Raw genomic sequence first — 15,681 nt, forward strand, 5'->3', positions numbered from 1 at the left:
GACATTGCACACATATTAGAAACATTTAAAGTATAATTTGTGACTTTTGAATGAATGCTGAGACATTTGTCATCTTTCTTTAAGCTACGTCTTAGGCATGTGAATCTCAGCAATGTACAACGTATTATTAAACAAAATACTTATAACCTACCTGGTCCCAAGGTAAAATGATGCCGCCGAAACACATAAAGATATATCCCATTGCAACAAGACAACCCCAGATGACCAATGAAAAAATCCTTAGGAGCTTCTTGAAGACAGATTCTATGCAGACAAGTATAAAGATAATAAAAAATATAGCTATCGCTGTTGGAACTGTGATTAAGAACATCATATGGTCTTCAATGCCCTGAAAAAAAAAATATGTACACGTTATTGAATAAGAATTTATGTATATTTCATGGTCAGAATAAAAAGCACAATTAATAGTATTAATTGCTTATTTAGAACTTTTTCTACAGCTGTCTCAGGTTAAAAAACAATAAATTAAAGTATATTCCACTCAGAATTTCAGGCAACCATACAAGTATGCTACTGTATATTTGTGACCTGTCAACCTTTCCAATAAAAAAATCTCAGCACTTAATATTCTTCTATTATAGGCAGCTGCCATCTGAAAACAGAAATGTCCTTCATTGCCTGAAAAAAAAAAAAAAAACATAAAAATACAATTTTTCACCAGTGCGTTTTTTACTTGAAAGACTGTGGGGGTATTGGTGATTAGACTTCAGAATATGCCACGTCCCTAAATACAAATATGGACATAGAGGTTCCCAGGATATTTATTATGAATCACCAGTAAAAGACAAGAAACATGATGTATACATGATATGGTCAAATGAAAATACACCAACTGAAACGATGATGATACAATCTGATACTATGTTTTCTGTTAATATCTTTATTATCTCAATAAAGCACTTTTTTGTGAAAAAAAAAACAATCTGGTATCCTCCAGCTGATGTATTTCAGAGATTATGTGGCTCCTTCATCAGGGGGTAGAAGAGGTAACCTTGTAGCCATTCATTGGTGTATCAAAGAACATTCCATGTTTGGTTTAAAAACAGATTCTCAGAACTTTCTGCCTTTCTGCCCAATCTTAGAGGTAACAAATGTTGTACTCGATAGAAGAGCCAATCGTAAAGAGGAGCATCCAAAAGGTGCTACACTCAACCTGTAAACAACTTTAAAAACATATCCTGCTGCACACCTTTATGGAGGACACATCATTTTAGCTGTGCTGTCTAAAGGTTGGGTGGAAAGGCAGAAAGTTCTGAGACTTTTTTTTAAACCAAACACGGAATGTTCTTTGATACACCAATGATCGACTACAAGGTTACCTCTTATACCCCTGATGAAGGAGCCACATAGTCTCTGAAATGCATTGGGTGGAGGATATCAGCTTGCATCATAGTAGTTTCAGTTGGTGTGTGACGGGAGTCACTTTGGTTGGGGGGCCTGTGGAACCCAGCTTACCTTAGAGAGGTTGGGAAATCCCTCTCTCCGCCCCCTAGGTTCCTCTTATGTGCAAGCCACCCTCTGTCTATTAGGGGCATAGGGTGGCCAAGGAAATGGACTTAATGCACACAGAATAAGGTTTGGATTACTAATAATTATCAACAATATATCTCAAGAACTATGAAGATTTAATCCCACTTTACACTGTGAGACCTAGACTGTTGTAGACCATTGCCATGAAGTCTGTAACTGACGGACAGACTGATACTGGGGTCTCTTTCCATTATCTGTATAATAAGGTGTTCTGTTTTTATACTCCTAAATAATGTGTAATTTTGTATTTTTTTTTAGCTTTGTTGCCGGGAAGTCTTGTCATCCCAGCTTGTTTAAGTGTGCTGAGTTAATTAGCATGTGAATGATAACCTTGTCTAGATGGGATTAGCCACGAGTCAGCTGTACCTCGTTATCTAACCATTGTGTGATGTTTTGGGTAAATATTTGGGTCATTGTTCATGTAGTGACTGAAATACTTCTCAAGTGTATAAAAGTCTGTTTCTGTTTCAATAAAGGTTGTTGCTTTCAGACACATACAAGCTAAGTTCAGGCTAGTTTTGTATGTAGGGCTGCTGGAATATGTATCTATGTTCCAGACTGTAGAAAGCCATATACTGACGGAAGCCCACAAGTACAGTGTGGGTCGGAGGTTTCGTTACATGGTGTATTTTCAGTTGTCCATTTATGAATATTTCATGTTTCTTTCTGTTTTTATCAATGTATCTGTTATGTGTTTGTAATGCCTATAAAGTCCCACAACTGGGGAACCTCTATGTCAATATTTCTACTTGAAAGAAAACATGTTCGCACATAATTTACTACTTTTAAATTCCTCATATTTTTGATCTCTTATCTATGGGCATGTTTACTTTAAATAGGAAATATAAAAACAGGGAATGCCTGAATATTATTCATATTTGCTTTTCAGTCTTGAGTACATATGTGATTTTAGGATTTATGGACATAGTGTGATTGTCTATGTTTTACATTTTAATAAATGCCATACTTTTACCTTCTATACTATTACCATCACTGTCCTGAAAGGTCTTACCAGTGCCGTTAGATTGTTTAGTTTGCTACGCCTTATTTTTGGACCTAAATTCTGTCACCCAGAACCAAATCAAGGCCACCCACCAACCTTTTATACAATAAGAATGTCCATATAGTCTAGGAAGACAGTCGACATTGGAGAAGGAGAGGAAGGTGGGCATATTTCTGAACAGGAAATGTAAATGCTGCATGCTTTGCAGGCTGTATTTTTAGTCTCTGATCTTTAGAATGCATGACAAATTCAAAAGACATTATCATGTAGATTACAAACAGGCTAAATGTAAATACATTCCCTAACACGTTTTTTATGGTTTAATCAACAATGAATCATTTACATAAGTCAGCCTTTATGTGCATGAGTCAAATTTAAAAAAAAATACTCTGTTAAACCTAGATAAGAATTAAACCTTGATCCTATCTGTAATTACACCAGTATATACTAATTTCATAACATTCTTGCGCTGTAGACCTTGCATTATGTGGGGGTGACCATATCAAACTGTATCACCACCATATCAATTTTTAAGCTTCATTTACATGGACGTACTTAAGCATCCACTTGTGCAAGGGACATGTTTGGCATGTCCTTGAGTGCACACAATGTGAGTTCGGGTACAAACCATAGGTGTGTGCACAGGGTGTGCCAGGTGTGCCTGGGCACACCCTATTCACCCTGTGCTGAGCAGATTCCCCCTGCTGCTTGGCTGCAGAGAAAGAGACTGGGGAATCTCTGTCCTTAGTCCCTTTCTCTGTTTTAAAATGAGGAATCAGGGTGTCTGTTGGGGCTTCTAAAAAAGTGTAAAAAAAAAAAACAATAATAAAAAATTATTGTTAAAAAAAAAATGGGAGTGGAAAAATGAAATAATAAAAAAATATAAAAAATAAACTACTGACCCCAATCTCTGCCCTTTTGACACTGTCCACTGCTCTACTGACATCGTCCACTGCTCTACCGACACTGTCTATTACTCTACTGATATATACATATACATACATATATATATATATATATATATATATATATATATATATATATATATATATATATATATATATATATATATATATATACACACACACACACACACGCGTGTGTGTTTAAGCTTTGGGGTGCACACTCTAATGTAATAGGCTGCGCACAGTTATGGTACACACACCCACACGGATATCAAACTGAGAGCAGCACCTGTATCTATGTAGCCACTTCTCCCAATAGCCCAATAGACATGAATTGGACCCCCTGCACAGAACACCTATGTATTCTGTGCAATCAAACACGGCGCTCGCCTGTGTGTACGTTTGTGAACTAGGCCTTAAAGTAGCTCTAAATCTAGCAGTTAAAATCTTACAGGAGGTTTAACATTGCTAATTCAATTTCAAAAGTAATTTTGAATATTTAACTTTGCAGCTTTCTTTCATGTCTTTGTTCGGGCACTTCCTGTTATGGAGTGACAACTGTTTACCAACTGTTCTCCTGCATTGACACCCTGTTACATGTGTCCATACCTCCCAACCGTCCCTGATTGGCCAGGACTGTCCCGAAAAATGATCGCTGTCCCGGGATCCCGGCCAATCCGGGTTAAGTCCCGGAATGCCCGTGGCCTGTGTGGGATGTCTGGCAACACTTTCTATGGCAGCCGGATATCTCCACAGCTGTCTCTGCAGTCACTGTGTGTGTTGAGGACTGAATACACTGAAGCCACCCCCCTCCTGCTGTGCTGTTTTCCTGTACACAGAGGGGATGAGGAGGCACTTCACTCTCCCTAAACGGGGTTAGTCTGTCAGAAGATCAGAGAAGGTAAATTGCAGGTAACCCTTACACTGCTGGCACATATTCACTGGAAGGGGTCATTCATGTTCTTTTCAACTTCAACTCTTGTATCTTGTCCGCAGTCTCCTCCAACCCCTGTATTATGTCCGCAGTCTGACAATCTCCTGTATCATGTCCGCAGTCTCTGACAGTCTCTTAAATCATGTCTACAGTCTGACCATCTCCTGTATTATGCCTGCAGTCTCTGACCATCTCTTGTATCATGTCCGCAGTCTCTGACAGTCTCTTGTATTATGTCTAGGGTCTCTGACCATCTCCTGTGTCATGTCTGCAGTCTCTGACCATCTCTTGTACAATATCTGCAGTCTCGGACCATCTCTTGTACCATGTCCGCAGTCTCTGACCATCTCTTGTATGTGGGAGGAGTTTTGCACTTTCCTTACCCCTACACTGAGTTCCACACTCCTGTCTCCTGCACTCTTTTTGTTTTGTACTCCTGACTCTTTATGCATTACACACTCCTGTTCCCTGCATACTGTGCATTATGTACTACTGGACCCTGCATTCTGTGCATTATGTACTCCAGGACCCCGTATTCTGTGCATTATGTACTCCTGGACCCCGTATTCTGTGCATTATGTACTCCTGGACCCTGTATTCTGTGCATTATGGACTCCTGGATCCTGTATTCTGTGCATTATGTACTCCTGGACCCCTGCAGCCTGCATTATGTATCCTAAACCTGTCACTGACTGCACCACCCACCAACCCGTGTGCTCTGCTTTACACACTCCTGCACTATATACATAATACTATACAAATATATACTTCTCACCAAAGTCTTCATTTTCTCAACAGTTACTGGTTGCTATGCAGTCCCTGATTATTTTAATGAAGTTCTTCTTTAGGTAGGCTCAGACAAAGCAATTAAAGCATATTTTATAGGTACAAGGAAGCCGGATTTTGTTTAAACATATCCTTTAAGCCCCTCCCACTGCTAGGCGCTTGATCACAGCCACAATTTACCGCGGTGTAGTGTGCCGCAGGTCTTTTCATTCCTCCAGTGTCCCTAATTCTGAAGTTCAAAAGTTGGGAGGTATGCATGGGCCCATGGTCAAATATACAAGCAGCCATGCTAGCACACACTGAACCTGTCCCAAGCAGTGATGTGTAGATAGAGCTGGAGTGACTGCATATAGATAGAAAGTGCTTTCAAAAGTTGGAGGAAATCAGCCACACCGAGATCAGTAGTGTTGGGGTGCAATAGAGGGTAGGTTTTTAAGAAAGAACAAAATGTACAAATCAATATTGTTAAACAGTGTTTTATTAACTAAATGTCCCCATACACAATTGTGTCACTTTTTCAAGAATAAAATTTTACAAAGAAAAGTAATAAAAAATGTATACAAGAAAGAGGCAAGGAGACAAAAGGGAAAAGCCTGCAAGCCCTTATGCTAAACAGGTATTGGATGAGGCTTATTTTGATTAGAAAAATACACTCACCGGCCCCTTTATTAGGTACACCTGTTCAATTGCTTAAAAAATTGCTAATCAGCCAATCGCATGGCAGCAACTCAAAGCATTCAGGCATCTAGACATAGTGAAGTCAACTTGCTGAAATTCAAACTGGGCATCAGAATGGGGAAGAAAGGGGATTTAGGTGACTTAACATGGCAGAGTTGTTGGTGCCAGACAGGCTGTTCTGAGTATTTCAAAAACTGCTGATCTACTGGCATTTTTACACACAACCATCTCTAGGGTTTACAGAGAATGGTCCGAAAAAGAGAAAATATCCAGTGAGTGGCAGTTGTGTGGAGGAAAATGCCTTGTTGATGTCAGAGGTCAGAGGAGAATGGGCAGACAACCATTTGAGATGACAGAAAGGCAACAGTAACTCAAATAACTACTCATTACAACCAAGGTATGCAGAATACCATCTCTGAATGCATAACACATCAACGCTTGAAGCAGATGGGCTACAGCAGCAGAAAACCACACCTGGTGCCACTCCTGTCAGCTATGAACAGGAAGCCGAGGCTACAATTAGCACAGGCTCACCAAAATTGGACAATAGAAGATTGGAAAAACCTTACCTAGTTTGATGAGTTTCGAGTTCATCTGCAACATTCAGATGGTAGGCATAAATAACATGAAAGCATTGATCCATTCTGCCTTGTATCAACAGTTTAGGCTGGTGGTGGTGTAATGGTGTGGGGGATATTTTCTTGGCACACTTTGGGCCCCTTAGTACCAATTGAGCATCATTTAAATGCCGTGGCCTACCTGAGTATTGTTGCTGACCATGTCCATCCCTTTATGACTACAGTATACCCATCTTCTGTTAGCAACTTCCAGCAGTATAATGCACCATGTCACAAAGCTCAAATCATCTCCCCACTGGTTTCTTGAACATGAGAATGAGCTCACTGTACTCCAATGGCCTCCATAGTCACCAGATCTCAATCCAATAGAGCACCTTTGGAATGTGGTGGAACCAGAGATTTGCATCGTGGATGTGCAGCCAACAAACCTGAAGCAACTGCGAGATGCGGTCATGTTAATATGGACCAAAATCTCAAAGGAATGTTTCCAACACCTTGTTAGATCTGTGCCACGAAGAATTAAAGCAGTTCTGAAGGCAGAAGGGGGTCCAACCCAGTACTAGCAAGGTGTACCTAATAAAGTCGCCAGTGAGTGTATACGAGGTATATTGAGTTGTCAAAATAAATATACTTCATACATTCCAAACAGATTTTGTAATAATATTAACTGTCTGCAAGAATAGAAAAGTAAATGTTTCTGGATGGATTTGTGATAAAACTAAACAATACACCACTGAAGACCCTGCTGAATTGTTGTATTGTATTCAGATGAACACATCAAGCCCAACCTTTGGCTAAAAGCTTAGATAACTAAACAAAAAGCTGTCTTTTTTGGACAATAAATCCCAACTCGCTGGAAAAGACAACTATGCTTGGAAATGTTAAAGGGAAAAGCAATATGATGGCTGGATAAACAGACATTATGAACATGCTGTGGCAAAGCCAGAAGACAGATTATTCTAAAGATAACACTATCACCATGTGGGCAACAAGAGCACACATCAGCTTGATGGCACCTAATAATATTGCTACCATTTTGCTGTTAAATAGTGTATTTTACAAACAACATTCAGTATATCTTAAAGTGTTTGTAAAGTCACTATGTGACTTTACATGTACCCTATGCATATATGCTTACATTAATGAAAGTGTAAGCTTTTGTTGGAAATTAAAAGCCTAACTACCGTTTCTGACACCACAGCTGTGGCGTCACGTGAACCACCCGTGCTGGCCGGCCTCGATCTATAGAGAGAAGCGGCAGGGGCCGAGATTCCCCTGTAATGTCAGTCGATCAGAAGAGGGAATCTCAGCCCCTCCCGCTTCTCTTCATAGTTTGGAGCTGGCCAGCATAGGGGAGCACAGCTGCGGTGTCAAACGGTATTTAGCCTTTCCTATTTCTAACAAACACATACACTTTTGTTAATGGCAGCATATTTGCATGGGATACATTGATATGATACATTGATATGTGTAGCTGAATATCGGCGGAGGGGGCAGGGAGGAAACGCTCTCATGGTGACTCGGCTATGGGAGTGTTAACCCATGATCCACAATTGTGTCAAGCCATGTGAAAAGCCTGAGAGTTTACTGTGAATTTTTCACTGTTAGACCTCGTGAGAGATGGAATAGTCCTAGTGACCAAAAAAATACCTACTCTTGGAGAACGTTCGGAGAAGGTATTGCCAGATTATGTGAGATTGGTTGTGTAACTGGATTATCTATGTTTCCAGAATGGATGGGTCCAGATTTGGATCCCTTTAAGTCTGCTCTGCACTCTAAACTAATGAAGTCTGCACCACTTAATCTCAGAGCTCCTTTATTGTCCTAGTTGGGAGGCCTGGGATTAAATAGCAAGCTTCATTAAGCCACTACACTTTTAAGCCAGTTGGGGGAGCTAGAGGAGACTAAAACAAACCTGTCAGGGCAGTAGAAAAGGTCAAGGCCAGACAGGAAGAAAACAGACACAAAAGAAGACAAAAGAAATGGAATATGGGAGAGAAGACAGGAGGTGAAGAAATCCAGGCTAGTTATCTCTAGGGAACAAATGTGGGTGGACCTATTAAAGGCAGGAGTACCCAAAGATAAGTTAGATGGGATTTCTACTTCAGAATTGCTGAAGAGAAGAAACAGTTAGTCAGGACAACTGTCAGGGTTAGAAACACTACTCCTAGTGAAGATAACATAAGTCTACATTTAGAGGAAACAGAACAGACCCCCTCCTATTCTGGGGAGAAGTTAGAGAGACTCTGAAAAGGGGATTTGGAGGTTCCTGATCCTTTATGAAGGGAAAGTGGGTCTCCTGTAAGAGCAATGAGGACAATGACAGCAGGAGAGCGACGCCCATATGCACCTGTCACTGTATGGTGGGGGAAGTCATCTTCTCCTACACGTCTGATGGCTTTAGTTGATACTGGAGCTGAAGTTACACAAGGAAATCCTTGCCATCACAAAGGAGAAGTGATTTATGCAGACGATTTGGGAGGCCAAACCACACATGCATTTAGGACACAGGTGAAATTGGCTATTGGCAAGGGGCCAAGATTTTTGACCAATGTTTTGGTATCAGAGTTACCCGAAAATATTCTTGGGATAGACGTACTTCAAGGTCATTCTATTCAGACGGAATGGGGTGAATTCAGATTAGAGTATCCTGATGAAGTGTATTTGGTAAGGGCAGTGAAGGCTATGGTTGGAGGTCATGCGAAATGGATCCCTGTCTATATCCCTCCACCAGAGAAGCCCGTCCGTCTCAAGCAGTACAGACTTCCTGGGGGACCATTCAAGAACTGTTGAAAGCAGGGATCCTTAGACCTGCTGTAAGTTCCTTCTCGTCTCCAGTTTTCCCAGTAAAGAAACATGATGGGACATACAGAATGACTGTGAATTACAGAGGTGTAAAGAAAGTGGCACCTCCATTAAAGTCAGCTGTACATGATATCCAAATTGTTGAGAATATTGCTAAAGAGGCAGGAGAATATAATGCTGTGATAGGCCTTTGTGTGGCATAGCCACCAGTACACTTTCACAGTGCTTCCTGAAGACTATGTTCATTCTCCAACAATTTGTCATGGACTGATTGCCCGAGATTTAAGTACTGAATGTGAAAGTTGCTGTGTTTCACCACATCGATAAAATCATGATCTCTGGGACAAAAGAAGATGTAACTGAAGCACTGCACCTGCTAATAGAGCACATGAAGAACAGATGGGCTATCAATAGGGATGATCAAACGGTTTGGGTCGACCATCGGTTCGACCCGAACATTGACTGTTCGAAATTCGGCCGAATTCTGAACTTTTTGCGGAAAAATTTTGGAATTCGGCAACCAGAACCGACCAAAATGCGATGGGACAGGAACTGGGCTTTAAAAGCCTGTTATTGGACCAGAACCATCAGTAAAAGCCACTTGAGGGGGCAGGAGGATGCTAGGAATGTGATTGGAGTGACTAGGGGGTCCAGAGGCCAATCAGTAGTGAATACGCCCCCCAGTATAGAATATAGCATCGCCAAATCTCTAGCACTGTAATACAGGGGCTGTGGAAGAGAGTGGAAGCAGTTCTGTTACTCCTGCTTCAAAAGTGTCATTTAGCAATTATTAGTGTGAGGAAATAGATATCTAGTGTAGTTAGGGTACTATTTTCCACTATAGTTAGATTCAATAATCTAGTTTCTGTAGGGAAAGCGTTAAGTGTCAGGGTGACCGTAGTGTAGTGTAGGGTGAACTGAATCTGACTGCTATGGCAGGGTTACCAAACTCTTCCATGTCAGGGTGACCGCCATAGAAAAAAGATAGTTTGTCTTAGAATTGCAGTAGAGTAGGCATATGGCTCCGCTCCTTTCACACCTGGCCGTTTTTGTTGCAGGCGTTTATTGGGCTTTTTTGTGGACGTCTTTGGAGGCAGGCATGACATCTGAACTTCTGTGTAGGGGTATATATACACACACACACACACACATATGTATATATACACATACACACGTATAGGTGTGAAAGGAGCGGAACCCTATGCCTGTGCTAATGAAATTATTTGCAGGCATAGGGCTCTGCTCCTATCACACCTATATGTGTGTATGTGTATACATATATGTGTGTGTGTGTATATATACCCCTATACAGAAGTTCAGATGTTATGCCTGCCTCCAAAGACGCCCAAAAAACGCCTGCAACAACACAACTGGGCGTTTTTGTTGCAGGCCTTTTTTTGGGCATCTTTGGAGGCAGGCATAACATCTGAACTTCTGTATAGGGGTATATAGATTATATATATATATATATATATACACACACACACACACACACACACACACATATATATATGTATATATACACATACACACATATAGGTGTGAAAGTAGCAGAACCCTATGCCTGCGCTAATGAAATTATTTGCAGGCATAGGGCTCCGCTACTTTCACACCTATATGTGTGTATGTGTATATATACCCCAATACAGAAGTTCAGATGTTATGCCTGCCTCCAAAGACGCCCAGAAAATGCCCAAAAAAACGCCTGCAACAAAAACGCCCAGGTGTATTGTTGCAGGCGTTTTTTTTGGGCATTTTTTTAGGCATCTTTGGAGGCAGGCATAACATCTGAACTTCTGTGTAGGGGTATATACACACACACACATATATGTATTTATACACATACACACATACAGTGGGTACGGAAAGTATTCAGACCCCCTTACATTTTTCACTGTTTGTTATATTGCAGCCATTTGCTAAAATCATTTAAGTTCATTCTTCTTCCTCATGAATGTACACATAGCACCCCATACTGACAGAAAAACACAGAATTGTTGACATTGTTGCAGATTTATTAAAAAAGAAAAACTGAAATATCACATGGTCCTAAGTATTCAGACCCTTTGCTGTGACACTCATATATTTAACTCAGGTGCTTTCCATTTCTTCTGATCATCCTTGAGATGGTTCTACACCTTCATTTGAGTCCAGCTGTGTTTGATTATACTGATTGGACTTGATTAGGAAAGCCACACACCTGTCTATATAAGACCTTCCAGATCACAATGCATGTCAGAGCAAATGAGAATCATGAGGTCAAAGGAACTGCCTGAAGAGCTCAGAGACAGAATTGTGGCAAGGCACAGATCTGGCCAAGGTTACAAAAAGATTTCTGCTGCACTTAAGGTTCCTAAGAGCACAGTGGCCTCCATAATCCTCAAATGGAAGACGTTTGGGACGACCAGAACCCTTCCTAGAGCTGGCCGTCCGGCCAAACTGAGCTATCGGGGGAGAAGAGCCTTGGTGAGAGAGGTAAAGAAGAACCCAAAGATCACTGTGGCTGAGCTCCAGAGATGCAGTCAGGAGATGGGAGAAAGTTGTAGAAAGTCAACCATCACTGCAGCCCTCCACCAGTTGGGGCTTTATGGCAGAGTGGCCCGACGGAAGCCTCTCCTCAGTGTCTGACCCATGAAAGCCCGCAAGGAGTTTGCTAAAAAAACACCTGAAGGACTCCAAGATGGTGAGAAATAAGATTCTCTGGTCTGATGAGACCAAAATAGAACTTTTTGGCCTTAATTCTAAGCGGTGTGTGTGGAGAAAAACAGGCACTGCTCATCACCTGTCCAATACAGTCCCAACAGTGAAGCATGGTGGTGGCAGCATCATGCTGTGGGGGTGTTTTTCAGCTGCAGGGACAGGACGACTGGTTGCAATCGAGGGAAAGATGAATGCGGCCAAGTACAGGGATATCCTGGACAAAAACTTTCTCCAGAGTGCTCTGGACCTCAGACTGGGCCGAAGGTTTACCTTCCAACAAGACAATGACCCTAAGCACACAGCTAAAATAACGAAGGAGTGGCTTCACAACAACTCCGTGACTGTTCTTGAATGGCCCAGCCAGAGCCCTGACTTAAACCCAATTGAGCATCTCTGGAGAGACCTAAAAATGGCTGTCCACCAACGTTTACCATCCAACCTGACAGAACTGGAGAGGATCTGCAAGGAGGAATGGCAGAGGATCCCCAAATCCAGGTGTGAAAGACTTGTTGCATCTTTCCCCAAAAGACTCCTTGCTGTATTAGATCAAAAGGGGGCTTCTACTAAATACTGAGCAAAGGGTCTGAATACTTAGGACCATGTGATATTTCAGTTTTTCTTTTTTAATAAATCTGCAACAATGTCAACAATTCTGTGTTTTTCTGTCAGTATGGGGTGCTATGTGTACATTCATGAGGAAGAAGAATGAACCTAAATGATTTTAGCAAATGGCTGCAATATAACAAAGAGTGAAAAATTTAAGGGGGTCTGAATACTTTCCGTACCCACTGTAGGTGTGATAGGAGCGGAGCCCTATGCCTGCAAATAATTTCATTAGCGCAGGCATAAAGTTCTGCTAATTTCACACCTATATGTGTGTATGTGTATATATACATATATGTGTGTGTGTATATATACCCCTACACAGAAGTTCAGATGTCATGCCTGCCTCCAAAGACGTCCACAAAAAAGACCAATAAACGCCTGCAACAAAAACGTTGAGGTGTGAAAATAGCGGAGCCATATCCCTGCTCTACTGCAATTCTAAGACAAACAATCTTTTTTTTCTGGTTCTGGACATGCTACAGAGACCCCCCAGACACTAAATCCAAAGAAATCAAGATTTTTTATTTTCAATAATTGGCTCTCTATCAAAAACGACAATTTTTAAGAACTTTTTTTGTGTGATTAATAGTCCCTCGGGCATGACCCAGAACCCTAGGCACTTTTTAGGGGCATTTATTGGGTTTTAGGGCTTCAAAATGGTGTTTTTTGATTACCGAAGTTCGGGTCCCATTGATTTCAATGGGGTTCTGGAATCCGGACCCGAACTTTCGGGAAGTTCGGATGTTCTGGTCGAACAGAACTTTTCAAAAGTTCGATCATCCCTAGCTATCAACAGAGACAAAGTCCAAGGACCCACCAAAGAGGTAAAATTCCAGGGAATGATGTGGACCACAGAGGAAAATTCCAGAAACAGTTGTGCAAACTATCCAGGCACTGTCGCCCCCTACTACCAAAAAGGAGGCACAGAAATTCATTGGAGTTGTGGGATTCTGGAGATCGTTCATCCCACATTTTGGACTGATCCTGAGGCCTATATACAATGTCACCAGGAAAAAGACCTCAGTTTCTCATGGGGTTCAAAGTAGGAGACCACATTCCTTGCTGCTAAAGAAGCCATTTTGAAGCATCAGGGATTGGGACTCATGAGACAAGGAGTACCATTTCAGCTGGATGTAATAGAGCAGGATGGTACCATATCCTGGAGTCTGTGGCAGCCAATTGAATAGAAAGGACAGAGAGCAATACCCAAGAAACTGACAGGGGTATCTCTTATAAACACCCCTAAAGAAGTATCTGTTTGGGGCCTACACAGCACTTCAACATGTAGCGATCATTACAGGAAAGGACACAGTCACCATCCATACTGCACTGCCAATAGCAGGATGGGTCAGAGATAACAGATTGACTACTAGGGCAAATATAGCCCAGAACCAGACACTGATGAAATGGAAGTGGTACCTTCAAGAAAGAAGGGGCATTGCAGCTGGGGATGTCAGAGACATTTCAATACAGTTGGCAGGGTGTCACAAGTTAGCCTGTATATTCTTACCTCCTTGCAGCAATGCTTCTGTCTTGGCTCCCTTCACATGTGGTGTTTGGGCTTCTATGGGCGTCGCCTGCTCCACTGTGGGTTATATCCGGATTCTGTCAATTACTTCCTGGGTCACCTCCCTGTTTGCTTCCCTATATATTCACAGGCTCAGTGCACTGTTCCTTGCTTGAGCAACAACCCTGTTCTCTGAGCTCCCATCCGTGTATCCCTTGGCTATTGTATCTGATCTCCTGTGTACCGACCCGGCTTTATTTCTCCGTCTACGTTTGTCTGCTGCCTGTCCTGACCTCGGCTTGTCTCTTGGATCTCCTTATAGTCTCCTGTTAACCCTGCACATGCGAGCGGTCTCCACATTCTCAGCTGGGCCTACCTGGGGGCCGCGACCTGGTTCCAGTCTGCTGCAAGTCCATCCCCACCATCAGGGGCAAGGGTGAAGAAGCAGGCTGGGGCTTAGACTCCGCGCCTCGGGGAATCCTTAGCTGGGGATCTATAAGGGCTCACTACCACAGACCCGTGACAGTTTGCTCAAGCCATGAGCTCGTCTGAGACACCGCAGCCACTTCAGGATCAACTTCAGAGTTTGGAACAGAGAGTTAACATTCAGCAGGCTTATCAAGAACAGATTATGCAGTGTCTGCAGGCTCTTTCTTCCCATTTGGATCAGCTGCAGATTGTTCCTACTCCCGCTTCCTCCGTTCCAGCTCCTGAGTCCGCCCCTGTTGCTTCCGCTTCCGCAGTCCCTCCAGCAGAGGTCAGTCCTGCAAAACTCCAGCTGCCTCCGCCATCTCGCTTCTCTGGGGACCCCAAAGCTTGTCGGGGATTCATTAATCAGTGCTCAATCCACTTCGAGCTAGCAGGCCATTACTTTCCTACTGATCGTTCCAAGGTGGCGTACATGATTTCACTCCTGTCGGGACCAGCGTTGGCTTGGGCCTCGCCGCTGTGGGAACGTCAAGATCCTACCGTTTCCAGTCTCTCTGCCTTCCTACAAGCTTTCCGCAATACCTTTGATGTGCCTGGCAGGGCCTCATCTGCTTCCAGAGCCCTTCTTCGTCTTCGTCAAGGAAACATGACTGTTGGTCAATATGCAGTTCAGTTTCGCACCCTGGCTTCGGAACTGGCATGGAACAACGAGGCTCTTACTGCAACATTTTGGCAAGGTCTTGCAGATCGTATTAAGGACGAACTAGCTGGCAGAACTGTACCCACCACCTTGGATGGCTTGATTTCCCTTAGCATCCAAATTGATGTCCGCTTCCAGGAGCGAGATCTGGAAAGGACTGTGTCACGTCACCCCCCACTAGGTCACCTTGCTCCTGTTGTCCAGAACATTCTGGAACAACCCATCTCTCCCGCAGTATTGGCTTCTGAAGAACCCATGCAATTAGGCCGGACACGCCTCGCTCCAGAAGAAAGGTCCCGTCGCCTGAGACTCGGCCTGTGTCTTTACTGCGGAGCTGGTGGTCATATGATAAAATCCTGCCCCGTCCGTCCAGGAAACTCTCGGGTCTAGGTCGCTCAGAGGGAAGCGATCTAGACCAGAATCTGAACTCAGCCACCTACCCTCGATTTGTTATTCCCGTCTCTATTCATTGGGCCCTAAATTCTTATCAAGTTTCTGC

The 15,681-nt window shown here is 42.7% G+C and overlaps 1 protein-coding gene across 1 annotated transcript in view; it reads right to left on the bottom strand.

The window, feature by feature from the left end:
• ADCY2 (adenylate cyclase 2) overlaps window positions 1-15,681 on the bottom strand; it is a gene marked incomplete at both ends in the record, with an annotated part of 1,451,075 nt that overhangs the window by 1,404,891 nt on the left and 30,503 nt on the right. The window contains one exon of the mRNA XM_082258935.1: window positions 152-349. Within this exon, the coding sequence (XP_082115061.1) occupies window positions 152-349 (198 nt within the window). The remainder of the gene's footprint in view (window positions 1-151; window positions 350-15,681) is intronic.

Source organism: Pelophylax lessonae (assembly GCF_965119305.1).
Source record: "Pelophylax lessonae genome assembly, chromosome: 5".
In the NCBI taxonomy this organism is placed as follows: domain Eukaryota; kingdom Metazoa; phylum Chordata; class Amphibia; order Anura; family Ranidae; genus Pelophylax; species Pelophylax lessonae.